Source organism: Oryzias melastigma, linkage group LG12, assembly GCF_002922805.2.
Source record: "Oryzias melastigma strain HK-1 linkage group LG12, ASM292280v2, whole genome shotgun sequence".
Taxonomy (NCBI): domain Eukaryota; kingdom Metazoa; phylum Chordata; class Actinopteri; order Beloniformes; family Adrianichthyidae; genus Oryzias; species Oryzias melastigma.
The window spans coordinates 26,061,999-26,084,451 of NC_050523.1; the positions used below are offsets into that span (position 1 = coordinate 26,061,999).

Consider the following 22,453-nt stretch of genomic DNA (forward strand, 5'->3'; position numbering starts at 1 on the left):
CACACACACACACACACACACACAGCCGGAAAAAGTAGGGGCACTCCAATGCCCCCCATCCCCAACAAAAGGGGGACTTCGTTACACCCCCGGAACAAAACAGACTTTTCTGGGAGAGCCTCGCGCCAGAACATGAGTTTGTTTACATCAAAGAGAGGCTGGAAACCACCGGTCACCTGTCCGGTGACATGTCCACCGGACACTCCCCCGGCCCTGCCCGGCCCGGCCCGGTCCGGTCCGGCTCATCGGTACCTGTAATAGTAGACGTCGCTCTTTCCAGCGCTCAGTCCGGACTTCCTGATCACTTCTTCTTTCTTCCAGCCGGGCGGCAGAGCCGGACAGTCCGTCTTCTTCCTCTCCATCATCACACTCCTACCGAGTCCTGGGTCAAGGTCCGGACGGTCGGTCCCGTGAAAAGTCCAAACAAACGTCCCACACACGAACCGGGAGGCGGCAGGCTGGGGACCGACGTCACGGGCGTAACGTTAGCTGCTCTCCCGATCACCGACTCTCTGTCCCGGTCCTGTTTGCCGGGTTCGACCCAAACGACAGTCTCCGGGTTCGGACCGGACCGTGAGCTCCCGGGTTCACCGGGCCGGGAGACCAACTTAGTTCGGTTCAAATTCTCAGAACTGTAAAGTCTCATCCAAACTGAACCGGCCCGACAGCAGACAGTGACGTCTGAGATATCGCGCGCACGGCACCCTCACGCACACAAACACGCACCCTCTCAAAGATCGTCTATTCGCTGAGAGTCTCTGTCACTCGAGGACGTTTCCTCCAACATCCAGAACCGAACTGTCACGAACAGAAAGAGCGCCACCGCGGGGGCGTAACGGTCACGTGATTCAGCTTGACGTAATCACTTGTTTTGGTAATAAAATACTGGCGAATTTTAAACTAAATAGGTCAATGTTTTTTTGGTAAAAATGTAGTTCTACATCACAAGTAGAGAGATGAGGAGATAATATTTGATTGAAATAAACTCAAACAAAGAAAGATAAAAGAAAAAGTTTAGAAAATCAAGAACCGAGGCATATCTAAAAACATTTCAAAGAGTTTCTACTTTTTAGTGCTTGCTGTTCTCCCAAATGTTCCTACAGTAGAATAGTAACTTTGATCACATGTAGGCATACGTACAGGGCCGTCCCTTGGCATAGGCGACATAGGCGGCTGCCTAGGGTCCCATCTGGTGGAGTGGGCGCCAATTCACAGTGATTATATTTACATTTTTTTTAATAGTTTGACTTGCCACTAATTGAATGTATAAAAAAATAAAGTACATAAATAAATATCCCGCTGCTATCTGGGTTGGGGGGAAGAGAGGCAGGCCAATGTTGCCGCTGTTCGTGCTTCTTTAAAACTATAAGGATGAATAAAGGAAGAGGAAGAAACACCGGCAGAGGTTTGTCTGTTTCACTTATATAAAATTGCTTGGAAATGTCCAACAATGTCAAACTCTATGAGCCACCCTGAACGTTTGCAATCCAAGACCATGTGACCTGGACAATGTAGCAATGGTCTACTGTCCTATTCACTGATGAGTGTTGGGTCACCTCACGCAGAAATGATGGTCATCAGCGACAGAAGGTGAGGGGAGCAACTCGCCAAAGTTAGCATGGTCAACAAGGTTGACTTTGGTGAAGGAAATTATATTTATATATGGTATGCATATATGCATATATGTGTGTCCCGTGACCCCAAAAGGAAAGAAGCGGTCAAGAAAATGAATGAATGAATATATGTGTGTTGCATTGATTTACTTTATAACCTAATAATATCTTGGCAATAGAATATGTACTAGGCTAATATCTTAATATGATATCTTAATTTATTTATATATTATATTCATGTAATATTACTTTATTTTTTACTTTTTTAACTTCCCAAATACAGTGAATATGTGTGGAAGACAAGAAGTGTCTGTGATTTAATATAGTAAACAAAAGCTTTAAATACATCAGTAAAGATGATAATTACATAAATTCAATGAAAGAGTTCTAAATCATTATAAACATATGAGTTGGAAATGAGAAGGTTTTCCCTTTCATAACAGTGTAAACAGACCAGTGTTGTATTTTAGTACAAAGTGAATGCTCGTCTCTTTATTTCCTACTCTCTGAAGCTTCACTACGTCACTCGTTGTGCTTTTAAAGGGGCCCGCAGCAGCCGCAAGCCCTGACCTGCACATGCACGAGGCTCCTGGGAAATGAATGAAGGTGCGCACGCAGCATCCACAGATCTCTACCTCTGCTAACACGCTGCTTAAAAAGAAGCCAAATGTCTTTCAAGTCACTAGAAAGTTTCATGTTAAAGGCATATTGAATGTTTCTCAATACCACAAATAACTATAATACTTTGACCCCAACAGAAGGAAAAAGTAAAGCAGGAAAACAACAGTATAGTTTTGTGCAGTCAAAACCCGAACATAATTGTAGATTTTTCATGGAGTGGCTTAGCTCACCTCTACCTAGAGATTAGCTCATTTTGTTCAGTTTAAGACACGTGTCAAAGTCAAGGCCCGGGGGCCGGATCCGGCCCTCCAGATCATTTTATTTTATTGTTATTAATGACCCGATGTTATCTTGTGCTCATTTCTAACTTGTATAATTTTGACAAAATATATTTTTATAAAGAGCAAAATATTGAAAGTTATTTAAGGTTTAAGTTGATTTATTCTGGAATAATATTCCTGCCTTTTTATTATTCATAATTAGGTTAAAAAGTTACAGCTTTTAAAAAATGACATTCTGCTACCTTTTTGGGGCATTTACTAATTTATTTTTAGGTTGTCTTGGAGTTTAGCTCATATTTCAGCTACATGCTAGTTGTTTTGACTAATTTAGGCTTTTTTTTTTGTTTGTTTTTTTTTACATTTTTTAGGCTAATTTTGCATTGAATTAATATTTTACCTGGCTTTCAACTGCAGCATTTTCAGCTATAAGTGTTTTTAGCTATTAATTTCAGCATCTTCAGCTATCAGCACTTGCATCTTCAGTGGACAAATTCAGCTTACAGCATTCACACTAGCATTATCACAGATAATGTTGTATATCTAGTTTATAATTACATTACAAAGTTACGGTTTTTCACATTTTTAAAAATGTAGTTTTAGAGTGTTCAATAAATGTTGATCCTGTTCGGTCCACGACCTGAGGTGTGTTTTGGATTTTGGCCGTTTGTGCGATTGAGTTTGACCCCCCTGGCTTAAGAACTGTTTGTATTCAAACCTCCACAAGGACCTTCTAACCCATTGATATATCAATGTTAAAAACGCTGAAATGGATCAACAATGTTTCCATCTATAGGGTGTTCATGAATTTTATTTCATAACAGCAGGTTTAGACTCCAGAGAATGCTAACCAATGTTACTGTCCATTTTTTCACCATTATATTGTACAATGCATATAAATGAAACAAGTCATGGCTTTCGCATAAAATTAAAAAAAAAGGATTTCATTGGCTCTGGCCTGAAGGTTCCAATTCAAAAGCTCCTCTGTTCCAATGGCAGCTACAGGCAATTGTGGCCAATTACCAACTTTTGAGTGGCCAAGTTCATTCACCCATCTTCAGAACCCACTGAATCCCTTTTGGGGTCAAAGGGTGGCTGGAGGTAGCCCAGCTTCTGTTTGGTGAAGGCGTGGTAGACTCTGGACAGGTTGCCAGTGTGTTGTAGGGCCACATACTCACACTCACTCTCAGACAGGGCAGGAAGTATGCTGATACGTCCCTGTACCAGCATAAGATTCAGAGGTGATACGTAGCACTAGCTTGAAGGAGACCAGCTGTGGGGCCCGTCTTTGCTGCTTTAACCCACATTGAAACGCAGCTGCGGGCTGATGCTGCTAAAGCTGTGAACCGGGTAGTACTTTGTGACATCAGTTTAGGGGAAAGGCGGGGTGTCTGGAGATAACTCACACATGCACAAGGACAACATGCAAACTCAATACAGGACGGTCCCAGCCAGGATTTAAATTAAGAGTTCTAACCATGAAGACACTGTGTAGTCCAGCACTGATAATGAAAAATTCTAATGAAATGTAAGCAGTGTTTCTCGATGACAATAGACTTGGAACCTGTTAGTTGTGTAGCTATGTCAACTGTAACTTTCTGATTCAGATGAACGAAGAAGGGACGTCTGTCTGGTTATTTCATTCTATGAAAATATATGCTTTTTGCTAATGAGGCCTTCTCTGGAGTGCTAAATCCTACGTCTACCTCTTCTCTAATCTGTTTCTTCATCTTTTCTTGTAGAGACCGGGGTTCGGAGTAGGCCCATAATTACTTCATAGAGTTAAGCCTGTCTTGACTTCTCTCTCTGGACATTTCTGCCTCTTATTTTTAAATGTGGCCTAATGACACCACTGTTTATTGATGACGTTACAGATGTTTGTATGCTCCTTTGTTTAATTTACGGTTTATTAATGTTTTATTCATTGATAGTACCCGTTGATAACACCATCAGCTGTAGCTGTCCACTTCTAATCCTCTTTTATTCAACAAAAAACGAGATCTCCTCCAAGTTTGTGTGATACTTCTGTCTGAAGAAGCTCAGTTTTCAGTAGGAGCGCCTCAAACAATTGTTTTAATAGTCGACTAATCACCGATTATTTTTTCTGATTAGCTGACTAATTAGGTCATGCACCAAGTGGATGTAAAGTTAACCATCATTAGCTTTAAACTAACAAAAAATGAAGACGATAGTTTATTAAACTTTTAATGAATTGTTCAGCCTCTGTCCGTTATTCGTTTCTGGGATTAAAACAAGATTAAATCAAATGAGATAGAGATAAGGAATATACTTTTCAACAAACTAATTTTGACAGGTGACTTTTGACCCTACACCATCCATTAAACTCCTCTTGACAGGTGACCTTTGACCCTACACCATCCATCAAACTCATCTTGACAGGTGCCCGCCCCTTAAGATGATGAAACAATTTAATATCAATTTTATCAATAGAGGGTATATAGGGGTCAAGGGTCACCTGTCAAAATGAGTTTGATGGAAAGTATATTACTGATCTCTCTAATGAGGTCAGCATCTGAAACAAGGAACTTTTTTCAAAAATTATAGAGTTTTAGTCTCACTGACTCAAATATGAAAAAAGTTAATTTTTTGGTGCTAAACGCTCATAACTTTGTTCAACTTTACTACACTCTGACTCCATTTAATATAAAGCAATGATTAATCGATTGTTAAACTGGTCATTTACTATTTTAATAGTCATTTAGTCATTGATTAGTTGACTAATCGTGGCAGCCCTAGTTCAGCATACTTTTTTCAATGTTCTTATGCTAACATAACAGGTTACTTAGACTATTTACTATAAAGTGGTAGTCCTTTTTTCTCGTATTGTCTTCTGCAATAAGGTGTAATGTTACAGCGCGATCGCCACCTAGGGGCCAAACTGAAACTCCCTCCAGGAGAAGCAGAACAGTGAAACTTCTTGGACTTGCGCTCGTTGACCAATCACGAATTTCAACTGTAATACATCCTTTCAACCTGTAGGGGGCAGCACACAGACAGTTTTAGACATTTTAGACACTGGCGGTAATTCAGGAATTAAACTAGTTTATTATAAATTGTAAAAAAAAAAAAAAGTCTTTAAAGTTACTTTTAAAGAAGGTCAACAGATTTTAAAAAAGTTGATTTAGGTTTTGGTTACCCTTCAAATTAGAAAACATTTTTTTTAGGGGGAATTTTATATTTAATTGTAAAATAACATTTTTTTAAGGGGAATTTCACATTAAATTATGAAGAACACTTTTTTAAGAGGGGAATTTTACATTTAATCGTAAAAAAAGCCTTTTTTTATGGGGGGGTTACATTAAATAGTAAAAAACGTGTTTTTGAGGGTGAAATGTGACGTCATCTGTTCAAATCAACAGTCGCGCGCGGCAGCGGGATGTGTGCGTCGTCTTATTTCTTCCCCGTTCTTCCAAACTGTCTGCAGTCAGTTCCGCTTCGGAGCAGCGTTCCCGCCTCCTTCACGCCGTAACGACGAACCGGTTCCTTCCGTTTTCCCTTAACGACTGGATGTAAAAATCTGATCATGAGGAGACGGCTGGTTGTATATGGCTGGATGCTGAAACTTTGTTCCATTTGCGTGGAATTGCAGGTTTGAATCTGGAATCGGGGCCTTGATGTGAGTAAAGTTTTACTGTTTTTGAAAATCTATTGGTTTCCATTTTAACACTCCGATATATAAAGTTAACTCTTACTTTGAGAGTGATTTAAAGAAACAAATTACGTGGTGTCGATCTTCTTCAGAGTCCTTTCTAAATGCCGAGACAGCAAAAATCCTGAATCAATCCGCATAAAAGAATCCACAAGTGTGACGGGACAGACCCGTTCAGTAAACCAGACGTGTTGACTCGTATTTATTTAGGTTTTTGTTGCTTGTAGCTCGGCGGATGTGTGTATAATTTGTAGGGAGGTTTCTCGGTTGTGTCCTTACCTCTTTATAAAGTGTAATCAGATGATAGGATGAAGTCTGAAGGACTGCATTTTTATTAAAATGGGAAAACAACAGCTTAGTCTAGTATCATCTGTAATCAAGTTGATATGAATTTTTGACTAAACCTAATTATAACTTTGAAAGTTGTGTCTTGAAGAACTGCTGCTTCCATAAGTCAAAAGCATGTTTCAGATGTTATTTTGGATTTTCTGACTGTCTTTCCTGGTAATATAGTTATTAAAAAGCTTTGATTAGTTGCTTTTAGATGCATCTGTTTCCATGTCAGTTTTATACACTTGATCCTTAAAAAGACCTACAGTCTTTTGATTATTATTACTTTTACAGATTTTTTATTTCAGATTTGTTGCTGTGACAGCATTCAAAACATTTTGTGATTAGATTTTTGCAACATGCCAATAACAATTCAGCAAAGAAACACAATAAAAAAAACATATTGACAACACAAACAAAAGAATGAGACCAAAAAAACATTTGGGCATGTTGGTCAGAGAGCGGGTAGAAGTTCATTAAAGCCCTTTTACTTTTCCTGCTGGTTTAACAACATATTCTCATATGTCAGGATATCATAAAAGAAAATAATAATGATAAAAAAATCAACATTGTCTGTATCACCATTTTTAACATTGTTGCAAACCTCCCACTTACACTCATTGATTACATACATTGTCCTTAAATTCCATACCCACTATACTGTGACCAAACCATCTTTTGTTGTGTCCCCCCTTAGATTGTGGGATTTCCCTTTATTAGAAATAGGTTTTGCATATTCATTGGTAAGACTTTATTGAATGCTTTACAGTTTGTTATTTAACCGAGTTGCATAATTTTAGTTGTGGTAGTTTTGTTTGTAAAGAAAAAAAAGGGGTGATTTGTGTGGTCCAAAAATCCAGTTTTATTTATTGTGCGTAATGTTCTTTTTTGTAATATTGTATGTAATAACATTAGACATTAGTAGAAGTTTGAGACCGATGGGACCCAGAAATACGGCTCCATGGTGGTGTAGTGGTTAACACTCTTGTCCCATAGTGAGAAGGTCCTGGTTCAAGTCCCAGCGTGCATGCTGGGTAATCTCTGGCACTCTGGCTTCCTCCCACAGTCCACAAACATGCTTCATAGGGTAATTGATTCCTAGGTGTGGTTGTGCGGCTCTGCAACAGATGGGGGTCCTGTTCAGGGTGTACCCCGCCTTCAGCCAACGGTAGCTGGGATAGGCTCCAGCAGCCCTGGACCACAAGAGGCATTAAGTGGATTTGGAAAAAAGAAAAAAAATGTGTCTGAGAAATTAATAGTAATAATAAAACATTTGTTTTATCAGAGAAGCTGGTTTGATCACATTTCTTTAACTTGTGCTTTATTTTTTCAACAAAACTAAACGTCTGAAGCCCCTTTCTTCTTCCATTTTCTTCAGCATGGCCGGCAGCAGTTTGTTTGGTGAGTTCCCATCTCCAGAGTCTTGTGTCACCTCCCTGCTGTCAAGTTCGGGTCACCTGAGGAGCAGTCTGCGACCTTCAGATCCAAACACAACCTTCAGATACAAGGACAAGGTTCATTCGCCTCCATTAATGTCTTCCAATTGAGTTAAAGCTGCGGTTGAAAACGTGTTTCCTCTTTAAGCAAACAAGCAAAGCATATCCACACCTTTAATGCGTGTTATTTAAAGCATCTTTCAGAGCACCCAAACACACTGTTCATTATCAAGGTTTAAAACAAAAAGATGAAATCAATAAGACGAGCGAGAAACCAAACAAACATCCATGATAAGGAGTGCAGTGATTTGAGGAGGCAAAAAGTTGATTCTGCTGGAAAATGCAACATTTCTCTCAGAAACAGTTTCAGTGTTCACATCTTAGTTGTTCATACTACTCTCACATTTCCCAAAATGCCACCGAGTGGCGACCTAATAGGATATTTTTCACTGAATTTTTCAGGTGGCCACGCTGTGACATTTGTAATGGACAGGTGCCAGTCTCATTTTTACACACCGTGTGGTGGCCACTGAGGTGTTAAAGGGGCCATACCATGATTTTCTTCAGCCTTTCACAGTGAAATATATGCCTAAATATGATCATTTATTACCGTTGGAACACTACAAAACAAATTATTTATGAAATATTAGTTCTTTTTTGTGAGTTTTTTCCTACCCAGAAGTAAAACAACTCAATTCCTGAAGCTCCGCCTGCAGCTGCGTGTTGAAGCCGCCCATTTTATGACGTCATCCTAGAGCAGGGATGTCAAACTCAGTCACACAAGGGGCCAAAATCCAAAACACACCTTTGATTGGGGGTGGAACAGGATAAACATTTATTGAACACTCTAAAAATAAAATTTTAAAACTTTAACATTTATTCAACAAAAACTTTTAACATAATTATGAACTACATATATAGCATTACCTGTGATAATGCTAGTGTGAATGCTGTAAGCTGAATTTGGCTGCTGAAGATAATAATGCTGATAGCGGAAGATGCTGAAGCTGATAGTTGAGATCACTGAAGCTGATAGCCAGCTAAAATATTAGCTAAATGCCAAATTAACCTAAAAAAAACCTTAAGTTAGCCAAAACAGCTAGCATGTACGTGAAAAAATAGCTAAACTCCAAAATAGCCTAAGAATCGTAGTAAATGCCAAAATAGTCCAAAAAGCTAGCAGAATGACATTTTTTTTTCTTTTTTTAATATAATTATAAATAATAGAAATGCAAGAATATTATTCCAGAATAAATCAACTTAAATCTTAAATAACTTTCAATATTTTACTCTCCATAAAAATATATTTTGTCAAAGTTATACAAGTTGGAAATAAGCCCAAGATAACATCGGGTCATTAATAACAATAAAATAAAATGATCTGGACCAGGGGTCACCTACATGGTGCCCGCGGGCACCAGGTAGGCCCCAAGGACCGCACAAGATGCCCTCAGGTCTCTTCTAAAATTAGCACATGTCACTTGTGAGCTGTGTCTAAAATTAAAATTTTCAGTTGCTGTTTTTTTTTTAAATTACACTTGCATTTACAAAGATTAAAAAATGAAAACATCTTAAAAATATGTTGATAATACATGAACTTTAGATAAGTGTAGATGACCTCTGACCTACTCCAGTTCAAAGATCATTAATTTAGTTAAAAATGCTTCAGATTTCCTCATTAGTTCAAAATGTGACCAGATTTGATTACAAATGTGTAAGTTGATTTTTCTTTAACATTATGTAATTGATAAACATGGTACAACATAGTGAAAATGGGACATTTTTCCATGAAATGTAAGAGATCATCTGAAAATGTAACAATTACTGAGATAAATAAAGTTCTGAATATTGATATTTGTTTCCTAGTTTGTTGTCATTGTTGATAATTATGGTGAGAAATCAGAGTCTTTACATGGAGGAGAATCATTATTCAGTATTAATACTGTAGAACTAAGTAAACCTAAATGTGTTATTTCAAACTGGTATCCCTTCATATGACTCAGTACTCATGAATCAGCCCTCAGTTTCATAGAGGTTCGTGACCCCTGATGTGGAGGTTCAGATAGGACCTTGACTTTGACACATTTGTTCTTGATCCTTTCTTTCTTCGTTTCATTTCGCTTTGGGGTTGTCTATTATGGAAGCTGATAACGGCCTGTCCTACTTTTTTTTTTTTGATCGTTTTCTCGTGATAACGAGATCATATCTTGTTTTCTCGAGAAAACGAGATAATAACTCCTTATAACGAGAAAACAAAGTTTGTTTTCTTTAGAAAACGAACTTCTACAACACCCCTGATCTACATTCATGACCACGCCAACGACTTTCAAAGAAATCAGGCGCAGGCATGAAATCTTGAAGGTTCTGCCGGTGCCTCCCCATCACACGGCGGCAGTCGTATTTGTGACTGTAGCATTACACTGGAACAACCCAAAGAAAAGGGAAGTGAAACTTCCCGGAACTTCACCCAGAACTCACAAGTGTTGTGAGGTGGACAGGAAGTACAGAGAAGTGGATAGAAAAGAGGAACTTTGAGGAGATGTGGATGAGATTCTGCTCATTCCTCGTTGTACCTTTCTCCTTTTTCTCCAAGAAACGTCGAACTCTTCTCCATTTCTCTATAGTCTGAAGCAAGACAAATACTGCTATAGAGCACATGTGTCAAGCTCAAGGCCCACATATGAAGTTTGATTTGTTGCTTAGGCAATATTCCTCTACTACACATGTCAAAGTCGAGGCCCGGGGGCCGGATCCGGCCCTCCGGGTAATTCTATCCGGCCCTCCGGATCATTTGATTTTATTGTTATTAATAACTCGATGTTATCTTGCACTTTTTTCCAACATGTATAGTTTTGACATAATATATTTTTATGGAGAGTAAAATATTGAAAGTTATTTAAGGTTAAAGTTGATTTATTCTGGAATAATATTCCTGCCTTTTTATCGATCCACTTTTCTCCTTCAAAATCTACTGGAATTATTGTGTTAATGATTGAAAAGTTACAGTAAATCAAAGAACAGAAACATGTTTATCATTATTGTTGTTGCTTAAATGTCCAATACACTTTTTATTTGGACCATTTACATTTTTTCCGGCACATGACAGTGATCATAGAAATGAGCAGCCACCCTGACGAGCTCGTGTTTGTGTCCCTGCAGCAGTACGACTCGGCCTCTGCGGCGCTGGACGCTTACATCGCAGACTTTGAGAAGAGCGGTCAGAGTTCCAGCTCGCTGCTTCTGCCGCAAGACCGGCCCTCCACACTCAGAAAAACAGTGAGGACCCCCAGAAACAGAGACGGTAGGAGGTTTCTGTCATTGTGCTCCAATACTGATCAGATCATTTAGCGTGGAGCTCCATCATCTATCAATAAATTCTAATTTTGCAGAATAGACATTTATAGCTAAAGTTTTTTGTTTCTGTGGCAAACAGGAGTAAACGAGTCCAAAGATCACTCCGCTCTCTTGTAATGAGTCCTTGTATCCAGATGACCTCCCTTCTCACTCTTAGTTTTTAAAATGTCCTCTTTGTCTCTACCTGCAGTTCTCAGGGAGCGTCTGACTGACAGAGAGCTAGACTTCCTGAAGCTTCCTGTGAGCTCCCTCCGTCACCATAGTAACCGCCAGAGACTCTCCATGACCACAGATGAACTGCTGTCCATACCAAATGACGGCTCCATGCCGGTCACCCACACCTCTGCCTACATACAAGGTCTTTAAATGCATCACTCTACTAGGGTTCTGCCAAAATATGGATAATGCGATATGTTGTGATAAATAGTCATGCGATTGATTCTTGATGGGTTCTCACAAAATATTGATCTTTTATTTTCATTTGAAGAGGCTGTAAAACAGGGGTTTTAAACTCAGTCACACAAGGGGCCAAAATCCAAAACACACCTTAGGTCGTGGGCTGAACAGGATAAACATTTATGGAACACAATAAAACTACATTATTAAAACTTTAAAACTGTAACTTTTTAACATAATTATGAACTAGATATATAGCATTACCTGTGATAATGTTAGTGTGAATTCTGTAAGCTGAATTTGGACGCTGAAGATGCTGAAATTGATAGCTGAAATCACTGAAGCTAATAGCTAGCTAAAATATTAGATAAATGCCAAATTAGCCTAAAAACTAAAAAACTAAAAAAATGGTCAGCCAAAACAGCTAGCATGTAGCTGAAAAAATAGGTAAACTTCAAATTAGCCTGAAAACAAAAAAAAAAGCCAAAGATAACCTAAACCTATCAGCTAAACTACAAACAGCCTAGATAGCTGATTTGGCTAACTTAAGCTTTTTTTGTTTGTTTTTTAGATTTTTTTAGAGTTTTGCTAATATTTCAGCTACATGCTGGCTGTTTTACCTAACCTAGTTTTTTTTCAAAGATTTAAGGCTAATTTGGCGTTTAGCTTATACTTTAGCTGGGTATCAGCTTCAACATTTTTAGTTATCAGCTTCAGCGTTTTTAGCTATCAATTTCAGCATTTTCAGTGGCCAAATTCAGCTTACAGCATTCACACTATACTCGCAGTATCACGATATTATCAATATCCTGAGCCACGTATTGCATCGTATCGTGAGGTATCCAGTGATCCCCAGTCCTACTCATAACCAGAGCCGTCAGATGGTCTTTAAATGCATCATTTACTGTAATGGATCCAAGAACTAAAAGCACTTCTTTGCTGAAGTCCTTAAAATCTTTCTTTGGTATTTCTTTCTTTCATCCAGGTCAACAAAACATTTTTCTGTGTCTTAAGTTATAGAAGAAGCGATTCATAAATGAGAAATGTCAGTAAAAATTTCAACTGGACACCTCTGACTCGTCTCACATGCTGGTTCAGGTCTCCTGACCCGGCCTGGACTCTCCCAGTCCTGTTGCCCTCCCACCGGGCCTGCAGACAGAACCTGTACTGGACTCAGCAGGAGCCACGCCCCCTCCCACCACCAGAGCCACCACTCTGCTCCCACACCCGGGGTGTACAGGTTCATGCTGCTGTTGCTTCTCATTAGTTATTAGGAGCTAAAGGAAAAAAGAGTTTTGTGTTCAAAGTTGTTTGCTTTTAAGTTTTGTGACTAAACAGAGATTTCACCCGACTGTGATCATGTCTGCTCTGGAGTGACAGTGTCAGTGTCACCGCTGAGGGACAAATAAAGACACATTTGAAACAACTGATTCTAAAAGATTTTAAAAAAGTATTACACATCCTAAAATTTGAGTGAAAACCTGGCTATGGCTTTGGATTTGTTGTAGACAAATAGATGATCTTTGTTGGAATTTGTCTTAAAGAAAGTTTTTCAGGCAAACAGAAATGTATTTAGGCAGTAACCCTGACCTTTATGGTGAAGTACATGTGCCCTGCAGAGTTTGGGATGGAAACTGTCTCACTAAAACCCCTGGATCTAACTGCCCCCTTCAGTCTTTACTGATCAAACCCCCCCATCATTCTGATATTCTGCTATAAACCTGTTCTTGGTTTGCTTCAACCTCCATACTCACTGATGATCGACAGACCAACAGACAGAGCACGGGATGTATCGATAATAAAACGTTTAATAGCAAGGCAAAATCATTAACATCGATTCATTTTTTCCTTCGTGTTCTAACTAGTTTTTGTTTTGTTTTTGGATTGTTTGGATGTAGGAGCAAAGGAAGACCAAAAGCGGCAGCTGATGACTCCTCATGTGTGAGTTTAACTCAACCTTCATCCCTCTGTGTACTATAAACCATTATTTTAATAGTCCAATAATCACCGTAAATGATTTTGATTAGTCGACTAATCGGGTCATGCGTAAACTGGATGTAAAACACAAATCCTCACCATCATTAGCTTTAAACTAACTACAAAAAATAAAGACAATTAAGATGATAGTTTATTAATCCTGTAATCAATTGTGCAGCTTCTGTCATTCATTTGTTTCTGACATTAAAATAAGACTTAAATCAAATGAGGTTGGCATCTGAAGCAAAGGAACTATTTCTCCCTAAAGATAACATGTGCCCCCACCCCCTCTCACCATATAGTGTGTTCGCCATTTTCTAGTGCCGTCAGAATCTACTAATTCCAAAATGAAGTGCACTAGAAATTTCCCACTAGCATGCATTGATTCTTACTAGATTGGTGAATATAGAACACAATGGTTAAATAGAGTAGCAGATGGACTTCATCCAGATGGGCTGGGAGACGAGCCAGAGGCGAGGTCCACTGCCAAGAACAGTAATAACAACGAGCCATCTACAATCTCTCCCACTACGAGATGTGAAACGAGCCAGTGACGAGGTCCACTGCCAAGAACAGTAATAACAACGAGCCATGTACAATCTCTCCCACTACGAGATGTGAAACGAGCCAGTGACGAGGTCCACTACCAAGAACAGGAACAGAGACGAGCCTCCTAAGCTAACATTTCTCCCGCTCCCCCAGGAGGGGAGTGGGAAAGAAATACAACACATGAGTCACACTGCACCAACAGAGGAACAGAAGTCATTGAAAAATAATAATAATAATTGTAGATATTGCACTGGACACTTTTTTCTTTGATCTTTTTGTGTTTCCCACACTTTCAATCTCGTTGACGTGTTGTTATGGTCCCAGAGCCTTCCCATAACTTCCTGTGACATCACTGCTGACCGGATTAACACTGCTGCGCATGTGTCAAAGACAGTGGCAGACGCAGCATTAGGAAACGTGCACCGTCGTTTTCAGATAAAATTTTAAAAAATGAAATAAAGAAAGAAATGACTAATCAACTATTAAACCAGTCGTTGACTAATCGTAGCAGCCCTACTGTGTACTGTTGTGTTCTGAAACATTTGGATCAGAGTGACCCGTGTCTTCTTGCTGCCTGTCAGCCTGCAGACAGAGCTGAGGTTTCAGAGCGAGCAGAGCCGTCCTCCCTGCTTCACTTCCCTCACTGGTTCACAAGAAACAAAGCTGCCATGGACTGTTCTGACATCAACAGCGTGCCTGACCTGATGTACCCAGCCTGGCTGCAGCTCTTTGACCCCCCTGAAGCTCCTCAGCCCTCCATGTCAGAGCCCTGGGATGACCGTGGTAAGTGTTCCTCTGTTATGTGAGATGCGTGGTGTTGTAGTGGTTGACACTCTGGCCTCACAGTGAGAAGGTTCAGCTTCAAATCCAGCTGGAACCTTCCTGTGTGGAGTTTGCATGTTCTCCTTGTTTATGTGTGGTTTCCTCTGGACTCTGGCTTTCTCCCACAGTCCAAGGACACGCTTCATAGATTAACTGATGATTAATTTTGTGTGGGCCTATGGTGTTCTAGCAAACTGTCCAGCGAGGCTTTCAGGGAGGAGCTTAAGGGGCTTTGGAAGATCAGGAGGTTCTTTGAGATCAGGGGATCAGGAATTCATCTGGAATGAAGAAAGAAAGCAGATCAAGACACTTGATGATGAACGAGGAAGTTCAAGTGTCTCAAGAAGAAAAGGTTAGATAAGGAAAAGTTAGGCACTGAAAGGACAGGAGGTAAGAGAGATGCAGCACAAGATGAAGGTTAAGACCAAACGAAGGCCAGATGAGGATTTGGATGACAGGTTAGTCACAAAGGAGGAGAGCTGGATCAGTACAGGTGAGACAGAAACAGATGGAAGGACGAGCTGCAGGTTAGGATGATCAAGAGCACAAATGGAAAGATGGAAGGAGAATTTTGAAGAAATGATTAGAGAACATAGTTTAGAAGATGATATGGAGCATAAAGAAGTAAGAATCAAGTGATGAAGATGAAGAGTGGAAAGGTCATGTCAACAAACCTGTGGAAGGCTGGAAGGTTTTAAGGAACATGGCTGTAGACGTTCTGACTGGGCTGTTAGAGAATTGAGGAGAAGTGTTCTGGTTCTGTTTAAGAAGATTTGAGTCGTGCAGAGTTATGGACACTACAGAGAAATGATGAGTCACTGTGGAGTTGTGGTATGAAATGTGGTGGAAGCTGGAGTGAGGTCAGAGGTGAACAGTATGGATTCATGCAGAAAAAGATCCACAAATGCAAGATTTGCTCTGGGGGCGTTTCTGTTAGAAGAACAGAGGTCAGAAGGAACTGCTTTGTGTCTTTGTAGATCTGTGTCGAGCTGTGGTTTGGATGAGGAAGCATGTTAGAGTTGTTCAGACTCCAGACAAGCTGCCAGACTCCTGCATGACGCTTCGTCCTCTCGAGATCCTTGCTTTTGTTTTCCCATGCAGCTTCCAGAGCTGGAGCTCCCTCCTGGGTGGCTGATTTGGAGAAAGAGGATGATCCTGACCACGCCTCCACACAGGTGACTCAGTGAGAGTTTCCTCATCACAAATGTGTCTTACCTGAGAACTCAAAAACATCCAAAGCTTTTTTTTCTAAAAAATTGAAATAATCCTGAACAATATTTCTATTAAAATTATTTGAACCTTTTTAAAATCAACTTTTTCCATAACTGTGTATTTTATCATGCGAGCTCAACAGAGCTTGCTCTGCTGGTTCACTAAGATCACTGTTAGAACACGTCAGCCTGGAGTGAAACGGCCCTCCATGCTGTCTGCATGTCTGCAGTCTGACAGCCAGACCGCGCTGAGAGATCTGAGGCTGCAGTTGGCTGAACACATCTCTGCGCTCGCTGCAGACAGGAAAGGCTCCGGTGTTCTGACCGCGCTGCACGAAGGTAAAAAGAGCCACATTTAGAGTAGCCAACACACCCTGGGTCTCCTCAGTCTTTGGTTTGTGTGTGCTTCCCCGTCAGAACACAAGATCCAGTCTTTGATTGAGAAAGCGGATGGAGTGTTGAGCTTGTTGTCCCAGAGCCACGCGGCAGCAGGAAGTTCGGCCCGTCTCAGTGAGTCCAGTTTGACTGAAAATGACATTTCTTAGGGTTTTTCCGGTGCTGGTTTTTGCTAGAAAGTTATGTGAACTTCAGAAAGAATCCATCATCTGGCTGTCTGCTGTACTGGAAGGTTGAAAAGGCTGAAAAATGCACTAAAGTTATCCTTTTTTTGTCAATTAAATGTATTAATGTCAATTAAATATTACAATAATTACATTACAACAGTGTCTATATGTTGAAATATATATAACAGTTGTAACTTATTTACTTTTGACTGCAGCACACACTAGTTCCTTTCAAAATAAAACCCACCATGTGTCAAAAGTTCCTCCTGCTGCATCAGCTTTACTTATAATAAAAATGCAAGACGGTCAAACATTATGTTTTTATCATTACAGTAAGATTTTAGTGAACCAACATCATTTTTTCCCTTTTACTCTCACATATAAACAACAGACTTCAAGTTCAGTTGAAATAGAAGTTAAAAGAAAATAAAAGAAACAGAATTAAGGTTAAGTGGCCAACAAACAGTGAACTAAATTGAAACAATTGATAAATAAGTAAATAAATCAAAAGTTTTTGTTAATGTTACATTTTTGATTTAGACAATATAAAAACTAATTAAACTTCAACATGTTCTCTTCTCTGTATAGTTACAAATAAACGTTTAAACATGAATATATGAACAGAATCTTTTGTGTAAAATTTATCAAGCATTCTGTCATTTTAGATTTGCTCAAAATTACATTTGCTCTGGCACAAACTAAGAAAATATTATTAATATTAAATGTTAAAATATCAATTCAATTGTATTTATAATCCTGTTATAACACCAATGTTACAATACTTTTGTCGCATTGAGATTCACTCTTTTAATTATACAAAAACATTAAATCAATTTTAAAATATAAACAAAAGTTGGTTACTAGATCTAAACTAAACAAGCTAAACTGGTTATCAAGACCTACTAAGGAAAAACTCCTAAAAAACTGATTCCAGGAGAAAAAGAAGAAGAAAGCTCAAGGATGTCCACATGAAGGAGAGATCCTCTCCCAGGACGGACAGACGATTTACCAGGACTGTTAAAGAACCATTAGCTTATCTAACTACATGGTTGAATAGTGCAGCAGATGGGCTTCATCCAGACATTATTACTGAAAACTATGAAGGAAAAACAGCAACTTTTTCATGACTGAAACATTGTTGTGTTTACCAGTGAGCAGTGATGCAGTACCCAGCTCTGTGGACATGGAAGACCTGCCTTCACATCGGCCTGCTTCCTCTCTGTGAGACTCTGGTTGTTCAGCTTTGATGTTTTCATTCTCATGGAGGTAAACATGGATTCTTATGCAGTTTGTGTTGTTCCTGCAGAGGAGCTGCAGATGAAGCATGCGCTGAGGCTGAGGCTGACAGAGAGGAGAAGGTTGGTCTTATGCTGCTCCATGTAGTGCCGTTTGAGTCTTTTACTTCTTACCCAGCACATCGTGTGGTCACAGGCAGACATTTAGGATCATCAGAATTTTGTAATCCCACCACAATGATATTTTTTCTATTGTAAGTGCTCCCAGTGGACTTTTAATGATGATGCTGTTTCAGTTGTGCAGTCATGTCCCACCACATTGTCAATCCAAGACCACACAAATAAGCGTCCACTCAGACGACCCTGCAGTTTATTCTGTTTATTCCAGACCCCACTCCAGATCACTAACCCTTTCCTCAGCCAGTTCTGTGTCTGTCTGTGACACCCCATCACATGTCACTGCCTCGTGCTCCATGATTCACCTGGAAAACTCCAGACCAGCAGCCAGTGCTCAGAACTGCTGTCTCTCTCAGGTTGATGGCTGTGGTTCCCATGGAAACTGCATCCTGAAGCATCCTGGACCAGTAGAGGCGTTGAAGCTGATGCTGTTCAGACTGCAGGCTGTGGAGGCAGAGCTGCAACGGAAAGCAGCGAGTCCACCAGCAGACCAGGTGGAGTCGGTCAGACTGGACATCAGTCTCTTCTGCTTTAAATGGAAAACAATGTCCCACATCTTTAAATTACTCATTCATCTTGACTGAATAATAAAACCTTCATTACTTTTTAGGGCTGTGAATGTTGACAGGTTAATGTGCGCGATTAATAGAACATAATTAATTTGTTAATTTTCATGAATCGCCCTCAGGCGTCCTGCTGTGCAGCTGTAAGATCAGCTTAATAAAAGTGTCTAAAATAAACGTAAACTTTTTCTACATTCCGTGATAGCGATTTTATTAAATTAAATAGATAATATGACGTTTATTGTAGTTTTTGGACAAAAGCAATCTTTTATTTTAATAAAAAGGCGTAGAACAAAAGTCAATCTGACCAGCAGCAGTGCACCTGCTATTGGGGGCGGAGCCTAATGGAGCTGTCTGCTGCTAGAAATCCAAAGAGGAAACCGACCATTATTTTATTTTGGGATGGAGATCGGGATGAATTTTCCACAAAAACAAGTGCCGGTTTGTCTAAAAACTGCAGAAACTCTCTAGTTCTCTGCGTAAGTCCCGCCCACCGACGTTGTGGGAGGTGAGAAGTTCAGAATGGACAGATACGCCCACACCTGTGGAGATTCCAGTCGAACCGAGCGGAAATCCAGCTGGATCAAAATTCTCCAAAAAAATTGTTTTATTATTTGCCTGATGCTGCCTGATGTGACTTTTGCCTGGATTTTTTTGTATTTTCATTTTATTCGTTTGTTGAGAAATTTAATTTTGGTTTTTATAAAATTACAACTAAAACTTTCATTCTATGTTGTAAAAACAGTTTGTTAAACATTTTTGGGGTTTCTACAGCTAAATGAATCTCATTTTTCCAGATGGAATTTTCTGTTTTTGCAATTTTATGTCTAAGAATATAACATGGAAAATGACTAAATAAAGGTAGTGTTAGATAGGACAGTTTGTGCTGATTAAAATGATACTAAATAATCAAGCAGGTAGTCTTTCTAAGTGAAAATACAGAAAATTCAAATATAGACAAAAACTGAGTTTTAGGCCTCTTAAAGGGTTAAAAATAAATGTTCTAAATATAGAATTTTGTGTGTGATTTAATATTATGATTGTTTGCAGATAATAAGTGACTGGCAAATACTCTAAAAAAATACTAAAAAATAAATAAAAAAAACGATTAATCGCGATATATTTTTTCTAGAATTGCGATTTATTCCTACATTTTTTTAATCGATTCATGGCCCTAATATTTTGTTGTTCACACCTCAGAGCCTCCAGCAGGTTCTGGGGTTGGAATGTTGTGTTCATGAGACAGATCCTTGACTTCTTGTGTTGTAGGTTGTTGACAGTGACGCCCAGATCCAGGGTTGTCCTGGGAGTCCATCACTGCAGAGGTAACTCCCGTCACACCGGCGTCGTGGTGTTCTCTGCAGTGTAACCAGCTGCTGGGTTCAGGCGCGGCTGTGAAGTCAGTTTGGTTGCATCACGTAGAGTTTGGTCCTGAACTGAAAGCCAGTGTACTGGTTTCTCCAGCCTTGCTGAGCTTCAGCATCCGTTATCTTGGTAAGATAAGTGAGTCAAAACACAGAGCTGAAGGTGGCAGTGGACCTCCAGTCAAATGAGGGGATGCCATTCTTTCATTAGAACTTGAGGTTTTATTGAGAAGGTTCTGATGTTTCTCAGTCATGTTGGAAAATACTAGAAATATGTGTGTAAACACACTGTAATCTCCATCACTGATCGATACATTAACAAATAGATCTGCCACCATTAGTCGACTAATCGACTATTAAAATTGTCAACGACTAATTTAATTGTTGATTAGTTACTTTATGTAATACGGAGTCAAGAGTGTGGAGAAGTTAAAAGTTATAATGGCATTATTCTAGGTTTTTGGACTATTTTAGCATTTATGAGGGTTTGTAGGCTTAATATGTAGTTTAGCAAATTTTTCAGCTACATGCTAGCTGTTTTGGCTAATTTATGTTTTTTTTCAGTTTTAAGCTAATTTGGCATTTAACTAATATTTTATCTGGCTATCAGCTTCAGCATTTTTAGCAATCAATTTCAGCATCTTCAGTGGCCAAATTCAGCTTCCAGCATTCACACTAGCATTATCACAGGTAATGCTATATATCTAGTTTTTAGTTAGTTTAAAGCTAATGATGGTTAAGATGTGTGCTTTACATCCAGTTTCCCCATGACCCGATTAGTCAGCTAATCGGTAAAAATAATCGGTGATTAGTCGACTATTAAAATAATCGTTTGTGGCAGCTCTTTTAACAAATAAATAAATGAATGTGAGGGGTAAATATTTGTATTTAAATCTTCAAGATTCGGAGGCATAAGTGACTTCCTTCATTCCCCGTTTTGTTTGTGAATCTGCTCCCTGTAGCATGAAAATGTAGTTTAGACCGTCTGGAGTCTGATGAGAGTGTCCGTCCTCAGAGCTCTACATCACCTCAACCACCTGAAGCTGCTGGTTGAAGAGCCCAGACAGAAACACCCAAACCCGGATGAGGAGAAGGACAAAGATGAAGACGAGGGACGGTACTCCTCTTCATCTGCTGAGAGACTGCTCAGCTCTCAGAGAGAGCCTGCATGAAGACGTGCTGCTTGAACGTGGATGTGAAGGAAGTTCCTGCTGCTCAGGATTTCAAATGAAAGTCCAAAGACTTTTGAGAGGAAAACCAAAACACAAATGTGTGATGTGAGCTGAAATCCTGCACTTTCCTGACATCATGTCAGGGTGTGGCACAGAGTTACACTATTGTTGAGGTGAACACTCTTTCTTTATTGTGTATCCACACTCATGCTCAGGCTCTTGAAATCGCTGTAAAATCTAAATGGGAAGTATTTTTTAATAAACGTTCTAATGTTGAAGGTGATCTTGTGTTGCAGTAAATAACAAAAGCAGAGTTTTTTTAAATGAAGTAAAAACAACAGCACTAATAAAACTGTTTTTGATCTTTTCATTTGTCATTTTTGATTGTCTTTATTTGCACACACATAAAATGTAGTCATATGGATGACAGTGACAAATACAACTGAAATCTGTGCAGATTCAATCATGTAACAGAAACAGACGTGTCAACCCTAATGAAAATGTTACATTTGACCTCATTCACACTTTTTAAAAAAGTGTATAAAAGTAATTACAGTAGATAAAAGTGTGGATACATTAAACTGTAGTACAGCTTCACCATACAAGGTGTGTTTATAGAGGAGCAAAGTTTGCTCAAAATACCCACAGATTTCAGAACTCTTACAAATATTTTGAGTGTGATTTTTCCAAGATAACTCGATCAACAGTCACTCCTGAGAACTTTGAGTAATTGGTGAATAAAAATGCCATCAATATTAAGCTTTTGATTAACTAAATTAAATGCATTCATTTTATTAATAAAAATTATGTAATTTCTTTCGTACAGTTAAAGAAAGTTGATTTAATTTAAACCACTCCGATTTTTTTGATAATTCTTCATTTGCTTTATTTAGCAGAGAATCAAAATGTGGGCTGGTTTTCTGAAGACATCTGTAAACATGAGAGGGAACACATTTTTACAAGAACGTTTTAAATCGTTAATATATATAATAAATAAAAGAGGCCCCAAAATGGATCCTTGTGGAACCCCACAAACGAACTCCCCTCTATTTGAAATGGTCTTTCACCTGTCTGGTTAATATAAACCCGTTTTCTCACGTTTGAGGGCTGACACTGAATTTT

The 22,453-nt window shown here is 39.2% G+C and overlaps 2 protein-coding genes across 4 annotated transcripts in view; one reads left to right on the forward strand and one right to left on the reverse strand.

The window, feature by feature from the left end:
• mbd2 (methyl-CpG binding domain protein 2) overlaps positions 1–814 on the reverse strand; it is a 32,665-nt gene extending 31,851 nt beyond the window's left edge. The window contains exon 1 of the mRNA XM_024268531.2: positions 253–814. Within this exon, the coding sequence (XP_024124299.1) occupies positions 253–365 (113 nt within the window). The 5' untranslated portion in view covers positions 366–814. The remainder of the gene's footprint in view (positions 1–252) is intronic.
• Positions 815–5,904: 5,090 nt separating this feature from the next.
• Positions 5,905–21,614, forward strand: lg12h18orf54 (linkage group 12 C18orf54 homolog). Of its 3 annotated transcripts, none has more exons than XM_036214553.1 (15): positions 5,905–6,149; positions 7,891–8,026; positions 11,108–11,249; positions 11,493–11,660; positions 12,797–12,938; positions 13,597–13,639; positions 14,806–15,007; positions 16,148–16,221; positions 16,425–16,596; positions 16,675–16,767; positions 17,972–18,041; positions 18,127–18,178; positions 18,589–18,735; positions 20,065–20,120; positions 21,175–21,614. In XM_036214553.1, the coding sequence occupies exons 2-15, from the start codon at positions 7,892–7,894 to the stop codon at positions 21,329–21,331; spliced, it is 1,653 nt and encodes a 550-aa protein (XP_036070446.1). In that variant the 5' UTR covers positions 5,905–6,149; position 7,891; the 3' UTR covers positions 21,332–21,614. The 3 variants fall into 3 exon arrangements, with proteins under 3 accessions (XP_036070446.1, XP_036070447.1, XP_024124309.1); XM_036214554.1 differs by having other exon boundaries at positions 5,911–6,149; positions 16,488–16,596; XM_024268541.2 differs by having other exon boundaries at positions 5,915–6,149; positions 18,589–18,726.
• The last annotated feature ends 839 nt before the right edge of the window (positions 21,615–22,453 follow it).